The following is a 22,157-nucleotide window of genomic DNA, read 5'->3' as shown; positions in this document are numbered from 1 at the left end:
ATGTGTGGGACACATAGAAACTATACGAAAAGTTTTCTCAGTGTACTTTGATAAATGTTACATACAACGCATGTAGCATGTATATATGTTGCATATAGCATGTATACATGAAGAATCGAATGATTACACGCATGAATACATGCTACTATCACTACAAAGAGACTTACGTAGTCCTGCGTCACCTATATATGCGGTCGTGTCTTGTACACAACCCCTCTGATTTTTCTCTCAGTTTTTACCACCCCATTGGCAGACAACCATGTTTTCGCTGCCAACATATCGTGTGTGCGAAAATGAGATAGCATGTCAGCACTGCGTTTCACTCAACTGCCAGCAGTCTGATTTGGGCCCGCTGTCAAATTTTGAGCCCCGGACATGCTGTCGCTGACGTTTACTGCAACTCGATATAGAGATGTCGATGGGGTGGTTTTTACCTGAGAGAGAGTCGCGGAGACGGTCTTCTTTTTCTTATGCTTTGGCTGTTCTTCTTCTTCCTATTACGTTTGCTTTCATTTTCGGGCAAATAAATGAAACTTGTGCGTGAACATCTCATTGGACATGTGAAGTGTGCATTTTATAATAACATATTTTGGTGTTAATTGTCACACGGGAATTTCAGTTTTTGCAAAAATGTTAATTTACAATTGAGACAAACAAGACTAATTCAATTCCGAATGTGTTTTTCACAAAAACACCGGCAGAAAACTTATGAGAATTAACAATACTTTTCCATTTTGGGACAACGATAACGACTGGCTGCATTTGACAGATCGTACTGGCTGCATTTGACGTTAGAATTTTTCCTCTTCGCGAATCTCTCTCAGGTTTTTACCAAGTTTTAGGTAAATCCAACCTATTTACAGGTAAACTAATTTAAGGGTGCACATCGTGCTGATCACATCAGATGGTTCATTTTCCAATGTTCCTTTAAGATATGAAATGAACTATACTGAGCTACCAACGAAAAATAAAAAAAACCGAACTGTCAAAGAGCTTCACTGACAAAAGAAAAATATCGTATAGCAGAGTTTTCGTGTGTAGAACGTTGAATATCTTTTGAATTATGCTTATTACTAACTTATATTGATCAATTCTCATAGTTTTTATATTTAAGTTTGGCTATCGGTTGCTAGTTACAGTTATAGTGCGGCTGCAGAAATGGCTGATAATGTGAGGTGAGCAATTAGCACAAGCTTTCTTCCGCGAGCATCTGTAGAAGCGGTTGGTAGTGTGTAAGAGAATTATTCTGTGGTGTGTGTACGGAAGTTTTATTGCTATGATGGAGAATGTTAACTGCTGTAAAAAACACCCAAAAAAATAAGAATTTATCTAACGTAGAGCCAATATGCTATCAATGGAAAGAACCCTGTAATGCTGTAATCTAGTAGGAATACAGCTTAGTAGCTACAATTATATAGTTTGGGTTTTGTTTTGATACCGCAATCCGCATCAAGGGCCACCTTAGTGTACATTCGCGCCTTATCGTTGTGTTAGTAAGCCAGTAGAGAGAGTCACTAGAGCTCTTGCTAGTACGCGTGTGACTAGTCCATTCCTTCCGTTCATTTTTCAGTTTAGTTTGCCCGTGAAAGTCTTCGGTGTAGAAAGGTTTGCGTTTTCGAAAGCACAAATTTATTAACTCTTGGGGGTAGAAGCGGCTCGCCTTCCCCGGATAGTAAACCAAAATGGTGTTCTTTGACAGCAGCAACCGGGAAAAATCGGCCCATGAATGGTTCAACGAGATTAAGCAGTATGAAAAGTAAAGTATATTTCGAGTGTCTTTTTTTCTTTCGGCAAGGTTCGTCTGTCGGGTGTCCCGGGTGTTTTACGGTTTTAGAAATTTTCTGCAATTACCCAGTAGGTTTGCTGATAATTTACATTACGAACTTTTCTGGAGTATTCTACCGGTGAATGATTGGCTATGTTGATCTGCGAAATTAATGAACAACGACACTTATGTTTCGTCTGAAAATTGGAAAAATCGATAGTGGAGCTTGTCAATTTTTAAGTATTTTGTAATACATGTCTGCATATTGACCTGTAAAAGTAAGATCATGCAATGTATGACATAGGAAAAGGTGTCTGTGAGTGCAGCCTCCGCAAATGCGTAATATGTGGACCAGCTAGAGTTAATTAGTATATAACATACGTCAGCATAATTTTCCCATCTTGCACAACTAAGTCATAGAGCAATGTTTCGCATGTATAATTCTCGTCAACATCAGATTGAAAGATTAAGCTGGATATGAAAATATTGCACACATATAAATGTTGTTTTCACTTTTCACATTTGCCTGTCAGGCTCAGGGCTATCGAAAACTAAAACATACATATTTCCACCTTCGTGTGGTTACATGTTCATTTTTTCATATAAGAACTTTAACTTGCGAGTATCAAATTTACATAAAGTTGCAGCGTTATCAGTAGTTATGGTTATTGTCCAGTATTATACCTTTAATCATATTTACAAAGAAAAAGAGAAAGGTGGGGTTTCCAAATTCTTTGTTTGCTAACAGTAAACTAACCTTTTAGTTTTTTCTCTTTTTTACCCCCACATTGAGAACATTGACTAGTGGTAGGTACGCAGTTTACTCTATTGCCTGAAAAGTTCAAACGAACTGGTTTGACTTTCTGATGTTTGCACAACAGCATAACTCACATCCAATCGACTACAACTCTTTTATGTTGCACATACAATCTGTGATACAATGTTAGCTTCGTTTAACATTTAAAAAAATGTCTCAAAGGACAAAAATCGTGCGATGTACATTTTGGAGTCGTAAAGATTGTCAATCACCGGTTGAGCGCAGATCACTTAAATTAAAGCAATAACGCAACCTCACAACGCAGCTGTTTTTGTGATTTTGTAATTTTACGATTACTTTCACATGAATAAAGAGAGAAAACCAACAACAAATTGGTACCATCATGGTATGATATACCTATACCGCTTCTTGAATGTGTTAATTTTCTTCTTGTCAATATGCTAATTTAAACATAATGCTCAAGTCCAAATAAAATGCATTTGCGAATAGTGAGGGGAGATTTTCTCGATCGATTGGTATCGATTTCTTCTGCTTTTGTTAATAACAAATGGGTTTCCAGGGTAACCGACGAGACTACAAACAAACAAAAAGCAGTACTATGCGTAGGGCATATATAAATGCTTATCTAGCGCTGGACATATTCGACCTATCATTTGATCAGTGCTGCCTTGATGGGTTAAAATTGAGGAGAAATAAGTCATTGATTCTGTAAATTTGAAAAGTAGTTTTTTGTTTGAAACAAACGTTTTGTTAAAAAAAATATGTTATCTGTGTTAGATTGGCAAAAGCAATGCTGTAAATACGTATCTAAAAACAGAGCCCCGGTTTTGGGCCCAAAAACTGGGCTTTCCGACGAAAAGTTATTGACTTCATTTCCCGTTAATAAATTGAAGTTTGGGTTTCTTCAGGTATAAGTATTATTTTTAAAATTTAATTTAATTATACTTGTTTCTCAACTCAGTTTAACGAATCAATTTAAAATTTTACAGTTATTTATATAACCTTGACAGCAATTCTAGGCTCTTGATTTTCCATAATATCTCCCCCTTCCAATAAGCGCGCAGGGAATCAGTCTAGATTAAAGTTTCGATGGACGATCAGGCTGTTCAGAAGAATAAGAACGGCTATTTATTGTTTCTGCGTACTAAAGGCCGTTATCTAGAATTGTTTTAGGTGTTATTGGAAGAAAATCATCATTTACAGGGACAGCGGAAAGCGTTGGTTATAGTTTTGATGCATCCAGTAGCGTGGTAGAGGTAGATTTGAAGAATCCGTTGAATCTTTACAATTAGTAGTCATCGGCCATTGGCAAATGGCAACCAAGTTTAACAGACCACAGACATATCAATTATTAGATCAAACACCACGAGAAATCGTGTGGCTGAAGACCAATAAAGCCGCTGGTAAGGACCCGACCGCTAACTGGCAGAGCTGTGTAACCATGGCAGAGAAACGCTGGCAACGGCTCTATCACTGCGTTATTTCCAAAGGATGATTTGAAGCTACCGGAGGAATGGATGAAAGGAGTGTCTTGTACAACCTACAAAAAGGGCGATCAACTCGACTGTTGCAACTATCGCAGCATAACGCTGGTAAACGCCGTCTACAAAGTACTCTCCCAGATCCTGTTACACCGGCTGACGCGGTTCATGGGGGCTCGCGCAATTATGGACCAAATTATTACCATTCGATAGGTCTTGCAGAAATTTAGGGAGTACAACGTGCATATGCATCACATTTTCATTAATCCCCAAACAGCATACGATGCAATCGATCGAAACCAGCTATGACAAATAATGTACGAACAAAGTTTGTCGGATAAAATGATGCGACTGATCAGAGCTGCATTGGATCGATTGATGTGTTTAGGCGCATCTCGAGGGCACGAGTCCCTTCGAAGGTTCGTGACAAGATGACTGCTAATCCTGCATGATGTTTAACGCCGCCCTTGAGAGGGTGATCCGATGAGTGGACGATTTTCGCCAAGAGTATAACCAACTCTTAGGCTTTGTAGATGACTTTGATATCATAGCCAGTTTTTGACGTAGAACTACGTCTTACCGCAGGGTGCCAATCCAAAATTTAGATTCAGCCCAGCGTCACGAAAGAATGAAAAATTTTGAAAGCTGATAGCTCTGCCAATTATGAATGGATTTTCGTGGTTTAGATATCGATCGACTCATAAAAGATGTAGCAATTATGTGATATCTATTGTAACATTCTTTTTCAACCACTAATTAGTAAAAATTACCGAATAGTTTCAAGGTCAAATTATCCCATATATTTTCTTTGTGATCGCCATGCTCCACAGGCAGGGACGACAGTTAAATACACCATCTGTTTACTGTGATTTCGATTACTTTATGTTTAGAAAAAAAGCAACAAAATCCCCTGGTCCCAATAGGTCAAAGATTCTTTACGACGTTTAGACTTATACTAATTTGATATCTGTGCTTGGGAAGTATGCCAAAAAGAGTGATAAAGTCCTCTCGTCCTAACAATATTTCTTAGGACTGCGACAAGCCTAGTCCAGTTTGATGTCCTGAAAGTAAACAATTTTATTAAAGCGTAAAACCATCCCTTCTTTCCAACCTAGTTTGTTTTTAAACATTGAATCTAGTTCAAATTGATGTCCTGAAGGTGAAACGTCACAGAAAAGTGAGCAGCAATCTTTTCCTTTTGCCAGATTGTATGCACATTCGCAACTACGAAGTTGCTAATATTTGTTTGGTTTTTGCGTGAAAGATCTTTTATCCGTGAATAGTTTTGAATGTTTCAATTGTTGCTTTGTGTCAGTTAGTTGCCTGCAGCTAGTTACTATTCAATAGTCAAGCATAAATTTCTTTCGAAAATTTTGGAGAAAACAAGGCAGAAGGGATCCGTACTGGTGCTAATGTTTATTTGACCGTCAACTCAGTATAAGACAGTAAGATACAAAACATTTTGCAAACAACTTTAACTTACTTAGTAGCCTTCAATCATTAAAATGAATAAAACGATCTGAAAAATTATCGACTTGCAAAAATTTGGATTTCTCAACCTGCAGCACAGTCAAGCCATTTTAAAATAACAATTTTTTTCATATCGAAATACATATGTATGTGAATAGTGTTTGATATTAACGAGAGAATTTTGCACCCGCACGCACCCAGCTAGCGTGAGGGAGATACGGTTCGTTGATTGGGTGTTCGCTAGTTGGGCCATGCTCCAACTTGAATGTCAAAATTCTATTGAACATTTGAGTTCAAAAATTTCAAACAACTGTGACCCAAATAACGGATTCAGGCTGTACTCCGATTCTGGCACTGGTAAAAATATTTTTTTTTGGCATCACAAAATACATACCAAAAATACGATTCAATTATTTGGCACTATTATTTACTTAACGCTATTTTACGCCACACATATGTCGATATGGTGTGAAAGACAAGTCAAGGTTTCTTCACAAAAATCCGCCTAACGTAGCTCTACGCCAGCTACGCGGTTTTGTCTGGAACACAACCTTTCTGATTTTTTTTACGACGGCTGAGGCAGTCTACGTCGGACTAAAAGCAGAATCCAGGTGGATTGGGCTAAAAATAAATACGTCGAAGACCAAATACATGAAAGGAAGAGGAGTTTCAAAGGAAACAAACACATGCCTCCCACGGACGGTAACTGTTGATGGCGATAAACTAGAGGTGGTAGATTAGTTCGTGTATCGGGGATCGCTGGTGACCGTGAACAACAACACTAGTAAGAAGATCTAGCGGCGCATTCAAGCTTCGAAGTTTTTCGAAGGTTTCGAAGCTGAGGGGTCCACCACGGTTGCTTGAAGTTGGAGACCAACACTTGTTTTTTTTTGGGCACATGTCTAGTGATAACACCTAACAGTGAATCATAGACAGCAAGTAGCATCTGGTCAACTGAGTCGGTGTCCATGTCCGCAAAAATAGAGTTCAACATATCATAGTCACATGCAGAGTAGTCAAATCTGATCTGATCAACTTGGTCGTCCGGTATTGACGCGTCCATTTCAGTCAAGTAGTAAAATGAATGGTTCGTGATGATAGTCGATAGGCAACAATGGAGAGGGCGGTGCTACTATATCAAGATATTCTGGGGTATTGGTAAATACCAGATCCTAGAGCCTACCATTCGTGTTGACAATATGATTAATTTGTCTCAAGCCATTGGAAAACATTGCGTATGTAAAGTGAAAGTCAATTTCAGCTGAGGCACTCGGAAGGAATATACCCAATTAATATCATCGTCGGCCTTCCACCTCAAGTCAGGTAAATTGAAATCGCCTATTGTCAAGATTATGTCCGATTCTGAAAGATAATTATGACAATTATGTCATACTCACAACTTGATAACATTAAGCGCAGCCGAGCAATTTTAGTCCGTAATCCTCTGACGTTCTGGTAATACATAGAAAGCATGCGATCGGATGCAGGCGTATTTACGATAGCCACACCAGGTTGCGTCGTGACACAGTGAGGCTCATGTCGGGCCATGAAGCCGAACTGCTGGGACGTAAAGCGACATCCAGTGTCGGAAGACTGTGGTGGGGGGCTCCGGGTTTCCATAACGCCAACTGCAGTGCATCCCGGTGGACGATGAACTTCAGACCTCTGAAGTTCATCGTCCACCGGGACCGGGACGAGATTCCGAAACAGACGATGGACAGCAACCAATAGCTTCAGAGTAACGCCTAAGTGAGCGTTCAAAATCAGGAACAAGTAGGCATACGTATTCAGTATTCGGCTCAGCGATTGGCAGTAGAAGAGAAGAGTAGAAGAGTAGGTGCATTGAACTGGACTGGAACTGTACTAGGATGTGACGTGAAGCTAACTGGAATGTCCGCAGGAACGAGTGGTCCGCTTTTTGCATTGTTTGTGTGTCGGGAGAAGGAGTTGAGATGCTAGCATGTGAAGCGGCATCAGGTATCAGAAATTCAGCTTGACAAACATACTTGCCTGACAGTGCAGGCCGGAAACCCCCTTCACCACTCCCACACGCTGGATCGGGACGACTGATGAAGGCAGTGCAGTGTGCAGTGCATCCCGGTGGGCGACAAATTAACCTCAGAATGAAATTTGGTGATGACACAGACGATGAACTGGAACCAGCAGCTTCAGAATCAGGTTCGGATATGCATTCGCGCACAGGAACGTGAGAACATCCAAATCCGGATTGCATCGCTTTAACGATGGGTTGTAGATTGTCATTGAGCTGAAAGAATAGCATCTGCTTACGGATTCCTTAGGGTCCCATAGAAAGCCTAAGCGAGATCGATATTCCTAGCAGACTCATCAATGCGCGAATAAAGGAGCATACGTGGAGAATTTTAAACGCCGTGGATGCTACAGCAGGGTATGGATTGTGACTTTTAAATATGGAGAACGTGCCATCCGAGCCACAATGAAACGGGTACCCGATACCATTCACTAGGTGAAGAAAAACAACTATTCTTGCGCCGTCGAGGTCGTACCGGAACTCGTCGATTGCAATTCTACGTCTTGCGATAGATTTGATAATTCATCAACACCCAGAGCCGCCATCTGTGACTGTTGCTTGAAGGCTTCAGAGGCACTGGAGGGTTGCGTGACTTGTGAACTTCTTGGTCACCAAAATATGTTGTATTCTTCAGAGCGTTCTTGAAACGACTAATATAGTAATATCTTTAGGAGTGATGCTTAATGAAGCAATCTAACAGTTTATTCTGAATCTTGAGTCCAGTCTTCGATGGATAAAATTAGCTTTAGTGAATAGTAACGTAAGCACTAAATAATGTTAATATTTGTCGTATTTTATTTTTCATTTAGAGCACCAATTCGTTTGTCTGACATCGACAATCTTCTAGAAGACAGTATTTTCGATACAACCAATGGCGCCAGGTTAGTGGAGTACATGAAAACGAGGCGTACCGGCGGCCGGATGCGATTGCAAAATATTTTCGAACAAGTCGCAGCGCAAGTGGTACGTATGCTGTTGGTTGAAGCTGTACCAATTAGAATCGTAAATTCTAAATGATTTATTCGATTTCAGAGACGACCACGCTTCAACCTCAGAGCCAATACGTCCGATCCAGAACCACTGCCAGACTCTCCGATACAATCGGAGTCTCCGAATGAACCGGAAGCTCCGAATGAACCGGGAGCTTCCAATGAACCTCTTTCCCCAAATGACGATGCGGTGGCAGGTCCGTCTTCGCCACCCGGAGCAGCTCCGGTAGTTAATCCAGAATCCAACGATAGGAATGCAGCAGAACAGCAGAATGAGCCCGAACCAACCGAGCAGACCGACATCCCAGTGAAAGATAGTAAAGTTGGTAGGAAGGTTCCAGTAAAATCACCCGTTGTATCGTTAGCCAGGGAGGCAATGATAAATCAGTATCATCGTACAAATGCTGCCAAGTGCAATCTTTTAAAACAAGTGACCACCAGTACGCCGAAAGTGGATACTAATGGCGAACTAAGCAAAATATCTACATTCACGACATCAATTTCACCCATCGTGGAGAGTGACGACTCACCTGAATCTCAGCCGAGGGAATGTGTTCCAGCTTCGCAACCGTTGGCAAGTTCACCCATTCCAGTTAACGTTCCAGAGAACAAACGATGCAATTCACCGATTGTCCAGCAATTGCTTGCACCTTGCTCCCAGCCTGTGACCACAGCGCAACTAGCGACTCCACAGAAGGTTATTGTGGTACGAACAGATGAGGCTGAAACGAATGTGCAATTGGCGCCAGAATTGGAAAACCAACAAGCAAATGACATGGTTATCCCGGAGACACCGAGTCCCGCGAAAATGTTGGACGAATCACCGCGACTTCCGCATCCACCGATACATCCGCGAAGACTCACTGCTACTTTCATCGAGATGGAAAACGGGTTTCACCCCGATGCGGAAAACAACGACGTAATGACATCTGATGAAAGCGAATCTATCAATGTTTCTAACGATGTGGACAAGCCGGATGTTGCACCTGTATTGAATGTTTCGATACCTAAAAGTATACTTAAGGATGCGGATGTATCACTTCGCAAGCGCAGCTCGCTACGAGTGTCCTTTTCTCAACGTTTGGTAGAGCAAAGGGAGATTTCACCAGCTCCGTCTATACCAGAGGCACATTACTCCAGTTGCTCTGATGACAGCAATGAAAGCGACATTGATGAGGACGAGTTTGAAGTAGTCGATGAGGTGTACAGTGACGACAGCGCAGAATACGGTGCCGGTGTCGACGAGTACGACGACGTGGACCATATTGGACGAAATATAAACAAAAATTATGTTGCCATATCTGAGCAGCCGGGATCGCCACTGCTTAACGTGGTTGACGAGGAACCCGGCCGCCACTGGTTCGGAGCAGCAACGCCAAGAGAAGATAACGAAGAAAGACTTCAGCTGTCTCCGACGACCATTAGAAAATACGACAAAACAAACTTGCAACTAGTTGATATCATCACCGATTGGGACGACGAAGTTGACGATGACGATGACACAGAAGTGGAATCCGAAAAGTCAATAGATGAGATTCCAGAAACGCAAAAAGCGGCCAATACAACCAATCTGGAAGCCATGGAAATCACGTCCAGTAACATGGAAGAGGATGCTGTCCGTTTGATAGATCTCCCATCGCCTCCCAAACCAGTTCAGTCGCCAGCGAAACAGGATGGAGAATCGGATTTGCCTCTCTCCCCACCACCTCAATTTACTGATTCGGCTAAAAAACGTTTTGCGGAAGCAAACGACGAAGCAGTTCTAAATCGTCTTCAAAGTGAACTAACAAGTGTTCAATCTCCGACGCATGCGACTGAGCAAGGCGAACTCAAAGATGGTTCTTACGAGAAAATACCAGAGTCGCTAGTCGAAATCGCACAATCATTCCGCGATCCTGTTCCGAGTGACAAAACTGCGGCAGCAGCTGTCACAGACACGTATCGTAAACCGAACAAACCTCCAAAAAAGAAAGGCCGGAAAGCAAATACGGCCGATCCAGCTACGGAGACATATTTCAAAACTGTACAAGAGACATTCGCAAGACCGCTATCTCCTAGCACGTCGTCAGTGAATACCACAAAGCGCAAACTATACCTGGCTAAGCCACTGTCTGAGAAGCTCACCAGCCCATTAACTTCACCAGGAAAAGCTACACACAACGAAAATGCTTACTCGCTGCATGATCTTCGTGTTGTAGTTCAGAAATTATGCCTACCAGCAGTTGAAAAATCAAACGACCTTGAGAAGGTAAACAATAGGGAGAACGAAATGGAGACGGTCGATAAAGAAAATCCAGTGGAAGAGACTGAAAATCAACCTGAAAAGCTACTTACAATGGACACAGATGAATCTGAAGCTATTGAGATGAATGACGCCAATAAAGATGCCGAAAATAGTAAACCAAAACGAATAAATGGAATCACTAGAAAGACTAGGTACAAAACAAAAGAAAAAGGTAACGAGGAAAAGCAAATGGATGAACAAATTGTGCAACCGAATGACGAACAGACGGAAGCGACAGAAGAAAAAAGTCCGAAGCGGAAGGGCAAACGCACTCGGCAACTAAATTCACCGCCTGAACCTACCGCAGTCGAGTCACCGGAACCAGTGAAACCCACAAACGCAGAAACCGCTGACACTGACACAGACGCTGAACCAAGTTCGCCAGTCGCCGCGAAAGCCAGCACACGTTCACGAACGCACAAACCAACCGAACCGGACTCCCCTTCACACGATACCGGTAACATAGAGCGGCAAAATTCTCCGGAAACTGCAGGCAGTAAGTTAACATCCAAACCATCGAAACGTGGCAGACCGAGGAAGAAAGCTGTGCCTCTCGGTGCCACTCCTGAGGAGAAATCGCCACACGCGGAGGAGCTGGCCTCCACCGAGGTGCAGCAGGAGTCCGGTTTGGCTCAAGGTTTTGCTGCTGAAGCGACTCCATCGTCCACGGCCACGTTCGATACTTGCGCCACCGGTGATACCGTTTCGGAGGACGCAAGCTCCGCCGTCGGCGACCAATCCGGTGAACCGGCAATCGAACAAGATTCGGCAGCATCGAATGGTGATGGAGAAGAACGCGATTTGGTAAGTGTACGATTTGAACGTAGAATTACGTTTTTGTTTTCCATGTTGGGGTGCATTTTAGAAGTACGAGAAATGAACATGTAACGAAAAGTGGTCTCAATCATTTTCCAATGGATTTTACTGATATTTGCATCAACCGATGCGAATTTTTTTTATGCATTGATTGATGTAGAGAATTTAAGAGTAATTTGTCAAATCACTATTGAAACAAGCATAAATAAGAAGCACTGTTAATAATTAGCGAATCAATCGATCACATGTAGGCACGATTTTGATTTCCACGCCCGTGACGGTACCGTTAGCTGCGAATTTCTTTTCATAGTGTATTCCAGTCGAGCACCGGCGGTTCCACGCCGGTAGCAAAAATCCTCTTCACAGCTTCCCAATAAAGCTGCCCCGGATTGTTGCAAAATTGACTCACCACGTTGACCGCATACACAATTTTCGGTCCGGTTGCCTGTGCCGCATACAGAAAGGAATTAACTGCATCCTTGGAAGGAACGCTTTGCATCGATTCTCTTCAAGATGTCTTCAATGTAATTCTGTTGATTGACGAAAAGCTTACCTTTCTCTCGATCTCTTGTGATCCCCAGTTCCAAGCACAGCTTTGCTTCTCCTAGATCCTTTATCTTGATGCGAATCACTCAGAAACGATTTCAGCTTTATTTTGATCTCTGAAGCCGTTGGTTGGTGAAAATTATCCACATATACAGTCATCAACGTGATTTTATTTGCTTAGGATGATGAAATACAGCCAAGGGTCCCTACTCGATTGTTGGAGTTTGTACAATGCACGTTTTAAAGTGTACACCTTCGTCGGATTACCAATAAAGCCTTTGGATTGCTCCATATAGGTTTCTGCACCCTTGTACAAATGCCGTAATTGTGTCCATTTGTTGGATGTCGATATTTCAACTGGTACAGATCGTCCACTTCTGTTCCAGATAGCTTCGTATCCCTCCGCGTTGACTACCGTCGTCAGCCCTTTCTTGCAAATCTTACTCTCTGACAGAAGGTTTGTAGCCAGGTCAGGAATGTGTTAAGCTTGAAGTGTGTTGTTTCGGCGGACAATTCGCTGCAAAATAGCCTGATTTCTTGCACGCATAGCACGCACCGTTCTTCTCTGCCTTCGGTTGTCGTAATTTCTGCTTTCCTAGCCTGAATCACAAATGATTCAAACTGTCAGTGTAATTATAACCAAAAAATCTTGCCCATTTTTCCCCTCCACTAAACGATTCTTCCACTCATCTCAAATAGATGCGTCGAGCTGCTCTTCCGTATAATTAGCTTACTTTACTTACTGCGAGGGTCCGTTATCGATCCTGCACCGAACGAATTATGGTCCTTCAGCACTATCGGTCCCGTGCTGCCGATATCCAATCCCCTCGAACACCAGCTGACCGTGCGTCGTCCAGGACAGCACACATCCTTCACGTGCGCGGTCTTAGCTACTCTTTCTTAGTCTTAGCTATTCTTTCGTCGGGCATTCTAGCCACGTGCCCAGCCCACCGCAGTCTACCACATTGTACTACCTTTACTTTTTCAGCATATTTGAATACTTCATACAGCTCGTGGTTCATGCGTCTGCGCTACATTCCATTCTCCAGTTTGCTTGAATTTTATGCTCAAAAATCCTAATCACTCGTTGATCAGCTTCGTTTAACGTCTATGATTTATGTCCGCAAAGGGCCACCGGGAGGATTAGTGTTCTGTAGAGCGCCAGTTTTGTGTGAATTTGCAAACTACGGAATCCATAGAAAGCCCGATTCGCGGCTGCAATTCGTTGTTTCACTTCGCGGCTTACATCTGTCACATGTCTCGAGTGTACTAAGGTATATAAATTCCTCCACTACTTCATATCGTTCCCCATCTAATTCCGCTTCGGCACCAACACCACCTGGTCTCCCACGTTCCCTGTCAACAATCATGTACTTCGTTTTCGCGCTGTTGATGGTAAGACCCAATCTCGCCGCTTCTTTTTTAAAAGGCCTGAAGGCCTCTTTCAGTGCCCTTCGATGGTCGATTCCGATGATATCGACGTCATCCACAAAGCCAAGAAGCATGTGAGATTCCCTTTCCACGCTTGCTCTTCGTATTGCGTCTTCTAAGGCGCTGTTGAATAGCAGGCTAGAGAGTGCATCCCCTTGCTTCAATCCATCCAACATCACGAAAGCGGCTGAGGTTTCACCCGCTATTCTAACGCACGATTTGGACCCATCCAGCGTCGCACGAATCAGCGTAACTAGTTTTGTCGCACCTTGGAACTACTACTGCTCACATGCAGTGAGATTGCCGACAATTGCCCGGGGCAACGGAAAGGAAACGAAGCTTGGTAAACCAGGAAAGAGGTAAATTACAATTTCGTTTCATTTACATTTCTGGCCAACGCAGACAGGCCGTGGATCCTGGAGCTCCACGAAAGCGAGGTGAAACATGTCACACTTGCCGATGGGAAGCGAGCTATCGTCGAAGAAGAAATACCCGGGTGTGATCCAATGCCTCAACAACGACCAGGATAAGCAAACCGGGATGACTAAGCAAGGCGCTCTACACACCACTTTTACTTACGCTCTCCAATTCCTCGGACACCGAGTACTCTCCGCCAAATCTCGCTCCACCTGGTCTAACCATCTTGCTAGCTGCGCTCCTGGTCGTCTTGTTCCTACCGGATTTGAGGCGAACACCATCTTTGCAGGGTAGTTGTCCGGCATTCTTGCAACATGCCCTGCCCATCGTATCCGTCCAGCTTTAGCCACCTTCTGGATACTGGGTTCGCCATATAGCTGTGCGAGTTCATGGTTCATCCTCCGCCTCCATACTCCGTTCTCCTGTATGCCGCCGAAGATCGTTCTTAGCACTCGTCGTTCGAAAACTCCGAGCACTCGCAGGTCCTCCTCGAGCATTGTCGATGTTTCATACCCGTAGAGAACAACCGGTCTAATAAGCGTCTTGTACAGGGTGCACTTTGTACGAGGACGTAGTCTGCTCGACCGCAATTGCTTGTGGAGCCCATAGTAAGCACGACTTCCGCTGATAATACGCCTCCGAATCTCACAGCTGGTATCATTGTTCGCCGTTACCAGTGAGCCAAGGTAGACAAATTCATCGACTACCTCAAACCCATCGCCGTCGATCAATATACTACTGCTTCGCGCTTTAGTCTGGTGTACTGTTCAGCCACCGCCACAGATGTTCTGCCGATAACATCCATGTCATCGGCAAAGCAGACGAATTGACTAGATTTGCTGAATATCGTGCCCCGCGTGTTGATATCCGCTCGGTTCATAACACCTTGCAGCGCTATGTTGAACAGCAGGCATGAAAGACCATCACCTGACGAAGCCCTCTGTGTGATTCGAATGAACTTGACAATCCACCCGAAATCTGAACACAGCACTGCGTACCATCCATCGTAGATTTAATCAGTTTGATGAGCTTCCTGGGGAAGCTGTTCTCGTCCATGATTTTTCATAGCTCTTTGAAGTCAACGAATAAATGATGCGTGGAAACTCTGTATTCACGGCCCTTTTGGAGGATTTGCCGCAGTGTAAATATTTGATCCGTTGTAGACCGACCTTCGACGAAACCGGCTTGATAAGTTCCCACAAATCTATTCGCAATTGGTGATAGACGGCGGAAAATGATTTAGGACAGCACTTTATAGGCGGCATTGAGAACGGTGATCACTCGATAGTTCTCACAGTCCAACTTGTCGCCCTTTTTATAGATCGGGCAGATAACCCCATCTTTCCACTCCTCCGGTAGCTTTTCCATGTCCCAAATTCTAACAGTTAGTCGGTGTAGACAAACGTCCAGCTTTTCTGGTCCCATTTTAATAAGCTCCGCTCCGATGCCATCTTTTCCAGCTCACTTGTTGTTCTTTAGTTGCATGATGGCCTCCTTAACTTCGCCTATCGTTGAGGCTGGTACCTCTTCCCCGTTTGTTGCATCGTCGAAATCGCTTTCCCCGCCGCCGTGGTTCTCCGCCTGGGCGCCATTCAGGTGTTCGTCGAAGTGCTGCTTCCACCTATCGGTCACCTCACGATCGTCCGTCGGAATAGTCCAATCACGACACATTTCGGCTCGCGGCACACAGCCTTTGCGGGATCCCTTTAGTTTCTGATAGAACCTTCGCGTTTCCTGAGAACGATGTAGCCGCTCCAACTCTGCATATTCCTGCTCTTTTTCTCCCGAAAGATTTGGTTTCGCTGCATCTTCTTCTGTTTGTGTCTTTCCACGTTCTGACGTGTGGCACTGCGCGTCTTGACCGCCCGCGTAACGTTCTCCTCATCCATCACCCTCCTACATTCATCGTCAAACCAATCGTTCCGCTGATTCCGGGCCACATGCCCGATGGAGCTCTCCGCTACACTGCTGATGGCTGTTTTGATAGTATTCCAACAGTCCTCGAGAGGGGCTTCGTCCAGCTCGTCCTCTTCCGGCAGCGCAGCTTCGAGTGAATGCGCGTAGTTTGCGGCGACGTCTGGCTGCTTCAGCCGCGCGAGATCTAACCAAGGCTAGCGTCGATACCGAATGTTGTTCACAACGGAGAGTCTTGGGCGCATCTTAACCATCACTAGGTAGTGATCTGAGTCAACGTTAGCGCTTCGATAGGATCTGACGTCGATAATGTCTGAGAAGTGCCGACTGTCGATCAAAACGTGGTCGATCTGTGATTCTGTCTGATTTGGTGACCTCCAGGTGTACTTGTGATGGATTCTGTGCTGGAAAAAGGTACTACATACGGCCATATTCTTGGAGGCGGCAAATTCGATTACTCTTAGGCCCATTTCATTGGTCCGCTGGTGTGCACTGAACCTTCCAATCACCGGTTTGTATTCCTCCTCCTGGCAGACCTGAGCCTTGAAATCCCCGGTGACGATCTTGATATCATGTTTTGGGCAGCGGTCGTATTCACTCTCCAACTGCGCGTAGAATTCATCCTTGTCGTCATCGGTACTTCTGAGGTGAGGACTGTGCACGTTGATGATGCTTATATTGAAGAATCGGCCCTTGATTCTCAACCTGCACATTCGAGGATTGATTGGCCACCACCCAATCACCCGTTTCCGCATCTCGCCCATCACTATGAAAGCTGTTCCCAGCTCGTGTGTGTTGCCGCAGTTCTGGTAGATGGTATGTCCATCTCTGAACGTACGTACCGTTGAGCTCTTCCCGCACACATCCTGCAGCGCTACAACGTCGAACTTGCGGCTCTTCAATACGTCGGAGAGCACTCGAGTGCTCCCTTGGAAGTTGAGAGATCGGCAGTTCCACGTCCCGAGTTTCCAATCCATAGTCCTTTTTCGTTCCAGTAAGAATTTATTTGTTCTTCGTTCCGTGCTTTAGTGTTTTTCGTGGTAACGGCTTGCAAAGCCTGCTACACCAACCCCCTGTTTCGCCGGAGGGCCAACGAAGCTCGAAAGAGCCTCTTTTCCTGTCAGCATACGACCTTGGCTTCCACCGGGGTTGGTTACTCGATCTCCACCAAATTTACTCGTATCCCGGCTGGTACCACGAGGAGGTAGGAATAAGAGTTGCTGAATAAGAGGCTATGAACCACTGTAGGGTCTATTTTATGCCTACACGTGCACAAGGCACCGACGGTACGCATTATTCAGCCGTTTACTAGCTCTACACACCAGCGCTGGCGATGAACCTTTTGTTGGTTCCCTCGCTGGTGCGGAAAACTCATGCAAGCATGAGTGGCACCAGAAACGAACGTGTGCGGTCAGCTGAAGATATCATCTGTAACCGGATTGCGGTACTTCATGACGAATATCGACGGCTATTCGAGATACTGCTTGCTGTTTCTGTTGAGAGAGAAGTCGGAAACAGCGGCCAAAATTCAAGGATATGTCGAGGCGGCCAAAACTCAGTTCGGTCGTAAACCAATAGTGGGACGCGGTGAGAAAGAGGAAAGTGAGGACGACGATGAGAGCGACGATACCGTTGTCAGGAGCGAATCCGATGACGACGACGATGATGCTGAGCAATCCAGCTAAGAGGACAATGATGATACTGTTGGGCCAATTGGGCCACGACGTTCGACAAGATCCACCAAGGGGTCCTGCCACAACGCTATCGATAGGTCACCGGTGTCACCAGCGACAGCACCAACGAACCAAGAAACTATTCTCTGGCAATGCAGTGCTCAGAAGCAGAAGTTTGGCGGAACGCGACGAAGAAGGAGCTGTAGTCGGTACGGGACAACCAAACGTTGGAGCTAGTGTCTCTACCACCGTAGTAGCGTAGTACGCCAATGGATCTTCAAGAAGCAGCAGGACGAAAACAGACAGACAATGCAATACAAGGCCAGGTTGATCGCACAACGTTTACGCAGAAAAACGGAGAACTGCCTTAGCGCATCACTGCTAGGGAGGAAGGTATCCAAACCAACCAAGCGGGACTGGACAGAGGCGGCGAGCTGGCAAGCTGGGGCACTCCCTGCGCTGCTCTTCCTGCATCAGAAGCCGAGGTGGAGGCACAGGCTCAGAGATGCCAAGGGCTGCTGTGGATGCGCAATCTTCTGAATGACATCAACGAGGAACCTGTCTACTCCACCATCGTTTACGAAGACAATCAATCGTGCATCAAGATGGTGGAATCCGAAGGTCTGGCAAGAGGACACGAAACATGCGTTTACCAAAGATCTTTGTCAACAACAAAAGTTGGAGAAGCATCGAACGGCAATCGGCGTCCGAGGAACTCAAGAGGAGTGTTGTGTGCAAGTCCCAAATGCATTGCAACGAAGCAACAAACAAGCAAATCGAATCCAATCATAGCTCTGCATGCTGGAGAGAAAAAATTTTCATTCGCTAGTCTGTAACTGTTCAAACCAGCGGTCAATTCCGCGGTATAATGATTCTTCCATGCATCTTCAAAAGATGCATCGAGCTGCTCTTTCATATGGAAAGCTACTTTTATTTCATCAGTAATCCTGGGCAACTCTAGCGCCCCAATGTAGACAAACTGAGTGAGGACTTCTTTTCCTATGCTAGTGTAGCAGAAAATAACTCTCACTCGGTTTGTTTAAAATTTCGCAGTTTGGTCTTTTTGAAAAGTGGGTGCCGAACTACTTTTCATTTATTAAAACGTAGTGAATTTGGTCCTCTGTGTGCTGGTCATGTTATCCAATGGCTTTATGGAGGAATCGAGAAATCGCGCTCTCCTTTCCTGCGTCCTGTATTTTCCGGAAATTTTTGTCAACGCCTACTACCAACTTAAAAAAGGTTATTCGTCAAAATTTAAAATTCTACAGGTTAAGATTAGTTTTTAATGTATGCGATTTTCATGCTATATGAAGATTTTTTTAACTTTTCCCAGAACGATAACGGTGAACGGGTGCGAACATCCGAAGATGAGGAATTTGCAGGGTTTGAAATTGTCACAGCGCCACAGCCGGAGAAAAAGCAGCCCATCAGTAGAAAGAAAAAAACGAGAAATCCTCAAGTGGAACTGGCCGAGCCTGAATCCGGCGTTCCTGTTGTAGTTATAGAGGAAATGCCCCATTCAAAGGATTTGGAAACAAAGAAACCAACTCGCTCGAGCCCGACGAGGTCCCGAGGTAGGCCGAGAAAACAAGCACAATCACCGCCGTCTCCTGTGGAATCCCCGGTACCGGAGAGAGAGGAAGAAACTGCTTCACAATTACCACTCAAGAAACGAAAAATTCGTGATAACTCTCTCGAAGATGCTGATGTTAATGCTTCCCGTGAAACATCTTCCCCGGGATTAACGGTGGGCGGCGAAGAAGGTGACGATGCAGTGGCTTCCAAGCCTAAAACCATTAGTAGGCATCGTTCAGCAAAGAACGATGCTCGTCAGGAGAACAAGAAAAAGGTGGACTTAGAAAAGAAGCAACAAAAACCGAGGCCAATGTCGCGTTTCCTGCGAGATTACGATGATGATTTGGATAAAACTTGGGTGCCTAGCGGTACTAAAATGCTAAAGGAGAAAACTAATTCTCTCCGGCGGCATCTGGATCGAAGCAAGCAGGGTAGCGACAGCCTGGAATCGGAACAACCAGTCCGCCGAAGCAAACGGGACTGCCGAATCGCATCACCAATTCTCTTAACCAATCCACTCATAAAATCCGCTACCCAAAAACCAAACTATCTGCCGATAACTCTTGAACAGATGCTGGAGGCTGAACATTTGGCACGGGAAATCGCCAGGAAAGAAAAGCAAAATTACAGGAAACCTCGTGCAGCGCCAACTAAACAGCCTGTCCCAGCTAGCGTTGCAGCAAATGACGCGGAGAGTCGAAAGCGCACACAGCATCAACCACCCGAAAATCAAACGCATGCAAAGAAAACTCGGGTTCAGGAAAGCTCCGACGAAAATGCGACAGCTGCTGTAACTGTAAGTAGAAGTTCAAATCATTGGGGACATGCCTGTGTTAACATTTACTACCCCTTCCACAGCAACTCGTACGAGACAACGTCGCCGAAAACAAAGACGTACACGCCTGGATGACGAAATTGATTAACGGAACGCACCGGGACGAATCATTGCCGACATATTCCGATGTCGGGGTAACTACCCATTTCAAGTTAAATGACCTGAGCTTTCAGGAACGGAATGGAATACAGTATTCGTTCTTCGAGTACTCCGAAGGAGAAAATTATGGCTTTCTCCGATTTGCTCCGTCGGTTCATAAAAAGAAAGCTCTTACTGCAAATTACCGACTGGTTAGTAGCGCAATTGTTCGTTTTTGTGTTGGGAGAAGGTAACGATCTGTCTTTATTTTTTTTTCTAGAAATTTTTGATGCTTAGTGGCCAATTGCATTTCCATATTAATGGCAAAGACGTACTAGCACGAGCGGGAGAATTTGTAATCATCGGTGAGGGTAAGTGTCAATTAGCGCTTAGAAGAATCAACCAGCGAATTAATTCACCGACTAAATTTCAGATTCGAAATACAGCATAAAAAATGGGGAAGCAATTTCTCTGATTTTCATGATTAAAGTTTCTAACCCGGTCGGACAGCAACAACAAATATCGAGAATTACAAAGCAGACTACGTCGACGATTGACACCATAGATATAGACTACACGCTGGACAAATAATCATCCGGTCTCCCCCGTTTATGAGAAAGAAGTTTGGCAATAGTTGTGCATAGTTTTATGAATTTGTCTGACATCATAACCCGTAACTAGTACCGTAGTAAAATGCATTGGATGTATATTTTTATTCCGTTGGACGACGTTGTTTCGAAATGGAAGAGTAGAACGAAAGAATAGGCCCTTAATTTTGATATTATTTAATAAAAATCGAGTTTTTTTTTACCGCGTGAAAATTGTATTATAGAAATAGATTGTCTTTTTTTACAAAAAAAAAAATGCATTTTAACTCTTGAATGGAATAGATCGGTATAACAAGACAGAGTTCATAGCCTAGGCTGAAATTAATGGTATGCTAAGGTTTACAAAAGGGCAGAATGGTTCAAAAGGATAGGATGCAGGTAAAAGTCTATGGGTTCGGAAAGGTGAGACAATTTTACGCTAAGAAAAACTACACTAAATAAATACCTATAATACCACTAACTCCTATCCCCACCTGCACGTGGTGCCGGCTGGGGTACGCAACTTTGGTTGTCATATGCAGGCAGGTAAGGGATTATTGACGACGTTTAGCATGAACATAGAACATGGCCAGCTTGAAATCCTGGGGCAAGTCTTGCTCTACTCTGGGCATACGAGGTGAAAATGCTACTCCACTCGAGAAAGAGGAATTGGATTCCTAGTGAGCCCAGGGGTACATGCGGCCCTGATGAAGTGGGAACCGATACACGAAAGAATAATCGTTTCCAGATTTAGAACCCGGGTTAGAAACCTGGCAGCAATCGAGTGCTATGGGCCAGTAGATGTTGCCGAGCTGCAGGAGAAAAAAAGTTTCTACAGCCAACAATAAGTAATAACAACATGGTCATTGCTGAATCGCTCTTTCCCCATAGACCAGCACATAACTTTTATGTTTATGATGTTATGTCGCAAGCTAGCTGCCTGCCGATGTGTCCCCAACCAAAGCCGCTGACCGATTGACGATGCGCAACAAAAGGCAGGCAAGCAAAAGCAATGGTTTCAATTACAACCTTTCCTGCCGATGTGTCGCGACCGAATGCCGATGCGCAGCAAAAGGCATTGCAGGATTGCAGCCAAAACCATACCGTTCGCTGGCGTATGAGTCGATGGATTCTTCGGTTTGTTGGCGTCTCGCTTGGTGAATTTGGATGTCTTCGTTGCCTTATCCGTGGAAGCAGCACCAGCTAGGCCGTAAGTTAAATTCAATCATAAGGGAGCTTAACCCATGGCTTATCTCCTACATATTTCTGTCATCCGTGCTAGGGAAGCATCGACGTGGGAAGACGAAAAAATGAAAATAATGAAATGATGAAAAGCCGCCTAATATTTTCTCAAATATTAAACGTCTGTTAGGGAAACATGTAATCTACTGTGTTGTAATGGATTTTTTGAAAAATTTCCAATCTATTGATACCAAATGTCTCTTTTCTTGGAATCTTTTTCAAATGT

At 44.3% G+C, this 22,157-nt stretch overlaps 1 protein-coding gene across 2 annotated transcripts; it reads left to right on the top strand.

The window, feature by feature from the left end:
* The first annotated feature begins 1,046 nt into the window (after window positions 1-1,046).
* LOC128739626 (nucleolar protein dao-5-like) lies at window positions 1,047-20,827 on the top strand. Of its 2 annotated transcripts, none has more exons than XM_053835123.1 (7): window positions 1,047-1,175; window positions 8,354-8,507; window positions 8,577-11,621; window positions 18,948-19,985; window positions 20,048-20,314; window positions 20,383-20,473; window positions 20,536-20,827. In XM_053835123.1, the coding sequence occupies exons 1-7, from the start codon at window positions 1,159-1,161 to the stop codon at window positions 20,691-20,693; spliced, it is 4,770 nt and encodes a 1,589-aa protein (XP_053691098.1). In that variant the 5' UTR covers window positions 1,047-1,158; the 3' UTR covers window positions 20,694-20,827. The 2 variants fall into 2 exon arrangements, with proteins under 2 accessions (XP_053691098.1, XP_053691097.1); XM_053835122.1 differs by lacking the exon at window positions 1,047-1,175 and adding an exon at window positions 1,601-1,756.
* Window positions 20,828-22,157: the final 1,330 nt, after the last annotated feature.

Source organism: Sabethes cyaneus, chromosome 3 (genome assembly GCF_943734655.1).
Source record: "Sabethes cyaneus chromosome 3, idSabCyanKW18_F2, whole genome shotgun sequence".
NCBI lineage: Eukaryota > Metazoa > Arthropoda > Insecta > Diptera > Culicidae > Sabethes > Sabethes cyaneus.
This window is presented reverse-complemented; position numbering and strand designations above follow the sequence as displayed.

What these genes read in the sequence shown, in the direction of transcription:
- LOC128739626 (XM_053835122.1), top strand. Translation starts at nt 1,683, where the DNA reads ATGGTGTTCTTTGACAGCAGCAACCGGGAAAAATCGGCCCATGAATGG. An exon ending in AACAAGTCGCAGCGCAAGTG is followed by an intron (nt 8,508 to 8,576) that starts GTACGTATGCTG and finishes ATTCGATTTCAG; the next exon opens with AGACGACCACGCTTCAACCT. An exon ending in ATTTGTAATCATCGGTGAGG is followed by an intron (nt 20,474 to 20,535) that starts GTAAGTGTCAAT and finishes ACTAAATTTCAG; the next exon opens with ATTCGAAATACAGCATAAAA.